The sequence below is a fragment of the Calidris pugnax genome, unplaced genomic scaffold (genome assembly GCF_001431845.1).
Source record: "Calidris pugnax isolate Ruff unplaced genomic scaffold, ASM143184v1 scaffold219, whole genome shotgun sequence".
In the NCBI taxonomy this organism is placed as follows: domain Eukaryota; kingdom Metazoa; phylum Chordata; class Aves; order Charadriiformes; family Scolopacidae; genus Calidris; species Calidris pugnax.
This window is the reverse complement of record NW_015094507.1, coordinates 186,163-195,548: the sequence shown is the minus strand read 5'-3', so window position 1 is coordinate 195,548 and position 9,386 is coordinate 186,163. Positions and strand designations below refer to the sequence as shown.

The following is a 9,386-nucleotide window of genomic DNA, read 5'->3' as shown; positions in this document are numbered from 1 at the left end:
GAGCTGTTAGTGTAAAACAAGCACATGGTTAACGCTTCTTAGTTTGTGGGGCATTTATCTGGGTGGCTTTCTTTGTGTTAGAAAAGTAAAGCTGTAAAACCAGGCTATAAACAGACATACTGAATGATATAAGCCTTAAAAAAAAAGTTTACGAAGTTGCATTTGTTACATCTGTTTAAACTGCCCTATCACAAATGCCAAATACCTGTATATAATTAATTATACCAGATGGATTTCTGCCTCACTGAGGCTTAGCTACTAGCCTTGCATTATTCTTGTTTAAACATTTACCAATGAAACCTGTGTACTTTACTAGACAATGAATGTCCTTTTCAGACATTATCCTTTAAAAACAAAAGCTATAATTGAAACTTTAGAGGAAAATCATGTAATGGAAATGTCCTTCAGTTCCCTTCTAATTAATGGCACTGTGCGTAAATACAAGCTGAGCTACTCATTTCCTCAAGACAATGCCTCTCGAAGTATAAGACATTATCTCCCAGAAAATCTCTACATTAAACTGCTTCTGGCTTGTGCCACTTCAGACCACTTCTATCCTATTGTCTTCCCAATTAGTTCATAGGACACCTGGCCTTTTTTTTTTTTTTTTTTTAAATCGATGGTTTTGAGAGTAACGTTAACCTCATGCTTTGCACATGCAGAGCTCTACATCCACACAAAGTTCACAAGTCTGTTTATAGCAGCCGACAGTTACTGTGCAGTATTTGGTTGAAAAGGCTACAACACAGGACACAGAGACTTCCAAATCAACTCTGTCCAAATCTACTGAGCACACCAAGAGAACTCCTATACAGAAGTATTGCTGTCTCTGGTCAAGAACACATGTTGGATCTTTTTCCTTTTTAACCTTAATTAGACAAAAAAAGACGGTCCAGAGTCCAACAGCTCTTTTGTTTGGTATAACCATGACGTTAACCTGTAATAAACCATTCTCATTTTAGCTTTCAGCTGGCATAAGTTTATGGACCTTTGATATGCATACTCACCTGAGCAGTCCTGTAGATTTGAGGCAGCGAAGTTAGGTACCTATGTGAACATATATACAAGCAAGTTTTTTTGTTAGCTGGACTGAAGGAATCACGATTTATTCAAAGAGTTTATCTGAAACAAAAATGTGTAAATTCATACCAGTCACTGAAAATGTTTCCAGAGTTATGCAACAATTATTTAATAAACTTGTCAATGTATTGAACTTTCAAATATATATATTTAGATAGTCAATGACAAGAGTCTCTTTTTTTTAGCACCTAATTCAATTTAGTCCATATTCTTCATTGCATGATGCGGTACAATTCCATAAGGACAGTAACCGTCCACTGTACATCATTCAGCTGGCAGTACTATAGCTATACTGCATTCATCTGTTCTTATCATTTAGTCTATTTCCTAAGCAGTTTTGTAGACTGCTACCCAAACTGCATTTTGGTGAACCAAATTGTTTATTTTTCCTTCGTAAGAAGTTAGATTACCGATAAACAGCTTTTGGGCTGTTAATTGAGTTTTACTATTCAGTGTATTGAAAAATGAACTAGTGAGGCTCTTCTGAAGAAACTAACCCACCTCCTCTCCTACATGACTAAGTTTCACATTTTGCGGGAAACAAACAGAATATTTGTAAACAGAGCAGTAGTTTTTATTGCACTAGAGAATGCTTTCCTTGATGAAGACTTGAGAAATTGCAACAGATGACCACACTCCTACCACCTCAGAGAAAATTCCTCTCTCGCGCAGTGTCAGCAGTGAGGGATGAACACTGCAGCCAGAATTCCAATCAAGTTCCTGCATGTGCTGTTTCCTAATAGCTGTCCCCAGCCTGCTCCTTTTCTGGGGCCCTACAAATTGCCCTTCGGGGATATCTGCTTTTTCCATTGACTAGACACAGTGGCTTAGAGTGGAATCCAGGCTGTTTGCTTGTGGCCCTTGAAGCTCAGTTTTCTCAGAGGCAACAGAAGTAAGGGAATATGGCACATGTTCAAGTTCAGAAGCTGAAAAGGAAACAGTTTAACACAGTAAATAAACCTTACAAAACTCTACAAATACAGCATTTCACGGAATGATGTAATGAGAAAATACACATGGCTCTTGCATAAAGACCACTGACTAGATAGCATTGTTTGAGATTTTTTAATTTTCAGAAGATTCAGTACATATAAAAAAGTGTCAACCATTCAGCAGTAAAAAAAAAAAAAAAAAAATTCTTAGACATTATGAACCGGAATGATGTAATGAGAAAATACACATGGCTCTTGCATAAAGACCACTGACTAGATAGCATTGTTTGAGATTTTTTAATTTTCAGAAGATTCAGTACATATAAAAAAGTGTCAACCATTCAGCAGTAAAAAAAAAAAAAAAAGAATTCTTAGACATTATGAACAGAACATCACTAGTATCTATTACCAGGAAGCATATGTCAGGCTGTTATTATTTGAATAATGAAATGTTTCTTCTCTCGCATCAAGTGGCACTTTAAAATATTAAAATATTCTGGACAAAATACAATCCTGTAAAATTCCTAAGTATAACTTAATCAAGATGCTGCTATACAGCACCTCTGCAAGATGCATAAAGTACGCAAAATAAGTTCCTAGTTTTAGGAATTCAGTTCTAGGTATCTCTAGTTTGTATTAGGGGAAACAAAGATTTAGTCCATCTTTCTCTTTTTTCCTTTAGCAGGAGTTTTGGAGGTATGTTCATTTTCAGCGTTTGGTTCCCAGAGTGCATTTCTTACAAATCTAGAAGCAGCTCCTTTGTCCAGTTTGGATGCCTTTTTCTTGTCTGCTATTTCTTTGACCTTGTTCATGTATGTTCTTATTCTCTCCTAGGGGGAGAAAAAAAAAATAGTATTTCACACCATTCTCCCAAAATTGCTGCTAAAATAAAACCAGTGAGTAGCTCTTCACACTGTACATTTCTATAACTATAATATCTAGAAAAATAGCATCATTTGAATATATATACCAGGCTCTTTGCAAACTTGAGGCTTCCCCTTTAGTAGGTTTTCCTTCATAGGTACTTACCATACTAATATTTGCATGACATCCACTGTCTCAGGAACATACAATCCTACAGAGATGAAGACTGCATCTGATTTACAGTGAGACAAGAATTGTTCTTCCAAACAAAGTTAGATAACAAAATACTGAACTCAATTTGGAGTTTGGTCTACATAAAGATGGTAAAATAGTATTTAGATATTTGACATAGATGAACTATGCTGACTACTGTCTAAAAAATAAAAAAACAAACCAAAAGAAAAAAAATTCAACATGTCCAAGCAAAGCCAAAAAGCATCTTAGACAAAATCAAAGATTTTACAAGCATTACACATGCAGCTACACAGAACTCTTACGGTTAAGATCTTGAAATGGTCAAGGGTTCTTATCAGTGAACCTATCTAAGGCACCCTGATGAATTTCTAGCTGTACCAGAAGTTCCTTTTATGACCATCAATAAATAAGCCTGTTTCCACTACCATTCCATAAAGCAAGGGGATACTTTCTTGCCATCTTAGCCTTCCAGAGTCATTTGGTGACTAGCGCTTGGATGGCTTGGATTCAGCCACACCTCAGTATACACTTCCAGTTTAACCATCTCAGTTATGTGCCTACATAACTCATCCTCATCTACTTCTGCAATCAATAAAGAAAATTACTTTGAGAGGGTAACTAATCCCCCCCCTCCCAAGATGAAAATAATCCTCTGTTAAGTGCCTGCTTCTCTCCACTGACTAGAGAGGACACTTAATTCTGTAAAATACATGAAAGTTTGGTTGATAGATCTCGTGTATTTAGCCTAATACAGCCTTCAACTCTAGGGCCTTTAGGTGTTATTGTAATACAAATAACAGTAATATATATATACATACACATATATATAGTGCTCTACCTGATAACCCACACTAATCATTTGGGTAACGGAACGTTTATGGATACTGCTAACCAAATAAATGTTCCTATCGTGTAACCCAAACATTTCTCCCATAGCCACTGGCAGCTTTTGAATCTGAAACAGAAATTAGGAGACCTGCACTACTGAACTCATTTTCAGTTCTTCACTGACAATTATAAGCGACTGATTTGTCACAAATTTGGCCACTCTTTCCATATCAAAAACATAGCTTTAATGAGGAGAGCTTTACACGGTCTGAAATCAGGATAGACTGTAGTATTTCTTTGGTGACTGAGATGGCTAATGAGAACAGATGGCAAACCTACATGTATCAACAGGGGGAAAAGAAGCTCACAAACGTCAATATGACAAAAGAAATGAACTCTGAGAGCTTGAATGTGAGTTTTATTAATACAGTTTGAATCCCTGTGTATTCCCTGTATGTACACAAGGAGAGCAATTCTAAAAACAATCGTGACAGAACAGTCTTCTTTTATTCCCTTTCCACATGAATAAGAACATCACAATGCTCTTGGAAGGAAGGAAGGAATGTGCTTTCATTCACCTTGATACTTGGAAAAGAGAACTGGATAAGAATCTAACCTATGATAATTCACCCATTCTTCAGAGTTAAAATGACTGGCAATTGTGAAGTAAAATACCAGCATAAAATATCCACAGCAGAAGAGATAAAATTTATTTTTTAGTACCGCTAAATTAACACAATATTCAGACACTATATAATATAGGAGGAACAAGAAACTGACTGAAAGCTCATGAAATATTAACTGATCCAATTTTTAATATGATACAGTCTAGACTACTGAAAACCTCACAAAATTAAAAATAGAAGTATCCTTGTTATTCAGGCTAGCTCTCCACATTTTTCAGTCCTATCTTCCATTCTGCTGGTTATGTAAGGATTACATTTAAGCTAAGTATTTTACGATTGCCCAGATTTAATATTTTCATTTATACTGGAATTAAAATGAGTAGCTATAAGTTTTGATTTCTATTTTTTCTTCAGGCTAAATGATTTGATTTTTTTAAGTCAGCAGAATTTTCAAGATAGCTGGCCTTCTACACCGTAGTCATGCATCTAAACGGAATATAAAGACAAACCTAAAAGATTTATTATAGGTTGTAAATATGTCACTAATGCAGAATTACTGGACAATACACATACAACTGGTGCCAAAAAAGCTTTTAGCTTTGTTGCTGAACTGGATTCTTTACTGCTGAGAAAATGAATTAATGGAGGACTTGGAAAGGGGAGGGGGGATTCTTTCCCGTCTTCGCTAGTAAATCAACCACACTATACTTTTAGAGTTCTACAAAAGTAAGAAAAGGTAGCCTCAGAGATTAACATGATTCCAAGTATTTGTAAGAAAAAAATGCCATACTGGAAGTTATAAATTATTATCAGACATGTAACGTTTTTCCATTTAACAGATACAAGTGAAAAGCTGCTCTATTCAGAATCCAATTCTCAAAGGTGGAGAAAAGAAAAGATGATACCATTCATCTTCTTTTCTAATTTCAGCAGGCTCTACAACTTTGCTTTAAACAGTAATGTTTGGAACTAAAAATACGTCTTTCTTAATTTAGACAGCCCAGCAGGGCATATGAACAATTATATAACACCACATAGCATATGCACACTATTATGGCAACACAGCAATTTTAAACATAGATATAAACATTTTTTTTACTTCTGTGTGAGTTAGCTGTCCTGGACAAGTAAAATATGGCAGTGCACACAGTGTAAGAATCTTACCAGTTCTTGTTTCACTGGGTGTTCCTTTGGATTGATTCCCTGAGTAGCCAAGTATACTAGAAGAAAAAAACGTTGTTTTTTTTTAAAATGAAGGCTGTGATGACTGAGGACCCAGTCAGTCAGATACAAAAAAATCTAGTTTCCACATAAACTTATTAATAAGAATTGAAGTTAACTGTATTGTTAAGTATCTGACAAACTATTATCATCAAATATTGCAGTTAGAAAAAAAAAATCTAGCTTTCAGTTAAAAAGACAGAAAAGGCTGAACAGAAAAGGACAGAAAAAACCAGAAAGAAACACTCTCACACATGTACAAAGTCAGCTTTGTAAATATCAATTTTTGCTTTGGAGTTTCAACATCATTTATCTTACAGATGGCAATAATCTGGGTCCTCAGGGTAATTACAAGTTTCTAATTATTTGGCTATGAAATACGATTATTTAATGGTTGCAGCTGTCTACAAGGTGTTCAAATGGCAATCATAAATACTACGTTTTCCTCCTACCACATACTTACCCCAGAACATGGAATTTAATGTGTACACTGAAACCAAATCCATCTTTGCTTGCTCAAGAGGCTCCAACTAGAATGAAAAAAAAAAAACAAAACACACTACATTTGTACAGTTTTAAGCACTTAAGATTTTAGTGATAGGCACATTTTATAATTGTGAATGTATTCGTAAAAAAATACACACTGAGTGAGCACATTTTTGCACTGCAAGTTCACTGAGACCATGGCTATGCCTGTTTCCCTGCTGTCACAGAACCATTCTCTCCTCTGCAAGTATTCATGGCAAAAAAAAAAGGTCTTAAGATCGCAGAAGCTCTAAGGTGACTACAGTGTGCCACAGACAATCAATGAATATTAACACTACACATGGCAGACTGTGTGCACAACGCATGCTGGAATACTTAGGGCTGTAAAGCAAAGGAAGAATAAAGGTAATGAGGGGTTTTTTTTCCTCGACTGTCAAAGTCAATTTATTATTTTAGTCCTATAGGATTTCCAGAAACTCTGATAACATCATTGTACAGCTCACTAGTTCTAACATGGATACTGTCAAAAGATCAGGGTTGTCAAGACTGTTTTCTTCATAATTTATTTGTGTTAGAAATCCTCAGAGGATAAAGAAAGTTCCCTCATGTGCTGGCTTTTTCTTGCCCTAAAGAAAGGAAGTACGTGTTAGGCTTTAAATGTTAAAAGATAAAGAGGCTTGTGTGAAGTCTTCAGGCAGTACCTTGCTCTGTCTTAATGCCCTGAAAAAACCCCACATTTTACAGACTTGTGCTTGTAACACAGCTGGAGGAGACAGCTCAGGTTTTCAAGCATCGGGTTCTGCAAGCCTAGACTTCTAGAATCAGATCAGTTCTCACTGCTTTCACTTCACCTTTACATCCTCTGGGTATAGCAAGTCGTGGGTATAGTTTGTTCTGGGTATAGTTCGTTGTGAAAAGGTTTCAGACAAAAACGTGAATGACCTCTCTGTTATGAAAGACCACTCAGCATGCACTTTCAGGAAGGTCAGGAATAAGCTAGAGTGTCCTCTACCTGAATGACTCACTGGTAGAATCATAACTTTTCAGCTTGGAAGAGCATATATTTCGTTGCTTTGTTTGTAAGACTGTCTGGGTATCTTAGAAATAGAAGAATTTCAAATATTAGGTATCAAGGGTAGGAAGCGTCATATTTGTTAGTTCTCTGTGCAGTGGCCAGCCTCATAGTCCCTTTTATTTCAGTTCAGGTTCCCAGGTATTCTTGCATTAATAGCAAAAAGGTTGTCAAAAGGAAGATTATTTACCTTTTGGAGAAGCTCACTCCTGGAAACTGACATCATTGTCTTCAGCATCTCATCTACAGAACCAAGAGATTTTTCAAATGCTGCAAGATAATCATGGATTTCTGTGGGGTATTCTTCTGTATTAATATCATCTTCTGACATTTCCATCTGAAAAGAGGAAACAAAACTAATAATCCTTTTCATTAAGTCCCTACAGAGTCAAAAGACTGTATTTTACAATACAGAGCATTAGCATTCATTCATTCAACATTATAAGAAATGCCTGCTTCTGAAGATTTCTAGCAGGTGATGTCAACAGTGACACAGTTAAAGGTCCTATAATTTTAATTTCAGAGATATCTCCTAACTGCTGTGCAAAATGGCATGAAGGAGCATTACAAATGACATGACTGTAGTACCTATTCTTATAACAGTCCCAAACCAGCATTTAGCTTTTATGGTCTGTGATAGAAAGAAATTATTTGCTTGTTTAAAAGAAGTGCTCTATAAATCACAGCATATAAAGAGCTACACCAAGCAACAGGCAGGACACTGGAAAAAAAGAAAATGGGGATATGGCTGCAGCCTGTCTTAGGAACAGACATTACTTCAGCTTTAAAGCGGTTATGCAGCATCAGTTATGTCAGGGTCAGTTACATCTTCCAACGCTGAATTTAGGACTAGGTCCAAGGAATTGTTCTTGTGAACCCTCTATCCAGTTTTCTGAAGTCTCTACGGGGTATTATAATCTGCAGTATAAGTCTACCAGTAACGAAGCTGAGTTGATTTTGGGATTTCAGAATACTCTGGAAATCTTGTAGACGTATCTATGCAGAGCGACTGTGAGATAAGCAAGGATGTGAAAAATCCCAGAGCTCTCCCTTTTTTGATCCCAACATTCACGGTTACACAGCACGGCTACTGCCAAGCCATCTGGCAGCTGGCTTACAATCGGTATCTTTAATTCATCTCAAATCATCAATCACATATTATCTTGGGGAGTTAATGTTACTTAAAGCCAGGTTATTTTCTACAACTTCCGACTGAGCAACAACTTTCGGGACGTTATAAGGATAGAAGAGAAGAAATACATAACTTTTCTGCCCGTTGTCTTAACTGCATCAAGAACAGTGAGAGCACCTGGGACCACTACAGTCCGTCCTACTTAGTATGAGTGTAATAATGCCACTACCCAGCCACTGAGTACAGAGGGTGGAAAAGTAAATTGGAGAAACTGCCCTCTGAAACTTCCATCTACAAACACCAAGCCACAAAGCCAGCGCAAACAGCAAGGAAACAGCAAACAGCTGTCACATCACTGGAGTTTATTTTAGGTAAAGATTTGATCTTTCCCTTTTCCTGGCAAGAGCGTGGTGTGGGTGAGAGAGGTTTCTTTTTATTTATCTTGTCTCCTGGAGGTCAAACACGAGGCAGATTGGGAAGAAAATAGTGCAGAGCTATTCAAGTTTGTCTGCAACTCCAGTTTTTAACCGAAACCAGTATGATTCCGGAAATACGACCGGCCAGTTAACAAGCCCAATTTCACTGTTGGCGTTTACATAGTTTAGAATTATTATCCTACTCAGCTGCATGACTTTTCATCCTGGTCAGAGCTGTTTTTCAGATTGAGTACAGAATCACAACGCTAACCATGGTATGTTGATGGTCCCCCAACCTACCCCAGCATGTAGCTCACATGGGTAAATACTATTTTGGTAAGCTGCAGCAGACCGAGGCAAGAAAGCTGAGCTGGACCTACAAGGTGCTGCCCACAGAAAGGCAAAATACCACTACAATTATTTCTGCCATTTAGGATAGTAGTGTTTGTGTTTCATTCTGTCCTGACCACCTGCATTTTAATCACCCTTGTTGGGTTGATTAGAAGAGTCCAGCAACAATGTTTGTTGTTAACT

At 36.9% G+C, this 9,386-nt stretch overlaps 1 protein-coding gene across 1 annotated transcript in view; it reads right to left on the bottom strand.

The window, feature by feature from the left end:
* Positions 1–2,295: 2,295 nt before the first annotated feature.
* The window catches only part of LOC106901559 (nuclear nucleic acid-binding protein C1D), an 11,186-nt gene continuing 4,095 nt past the window's right edge, over positions 2,296–9,386 (bottom strand). The window contains exons 2-5 of the mRNA XM_014964404.1: positions 7,495–7,641; positions 6,210–6,276; positions 5,690–5,745; positions 2,296–2,842 (exon numbers count right to left, since the gene is read on the bottom strand). Coding sequence (XP_014819890.1) covers positions 2,666–2,842; positions 5,690–5,745; positions 6,210–6,276; positions 7,495–7,641 — 447 coding nt within the window. The 3' untranslated portion in view covers positions 2,296–2,665. The remainder of the gene's footprint in view (positions 2,843–5,689; positions 5,746–6,209; positions 6,277–7,494; positions 7,642–9,386) is intronic.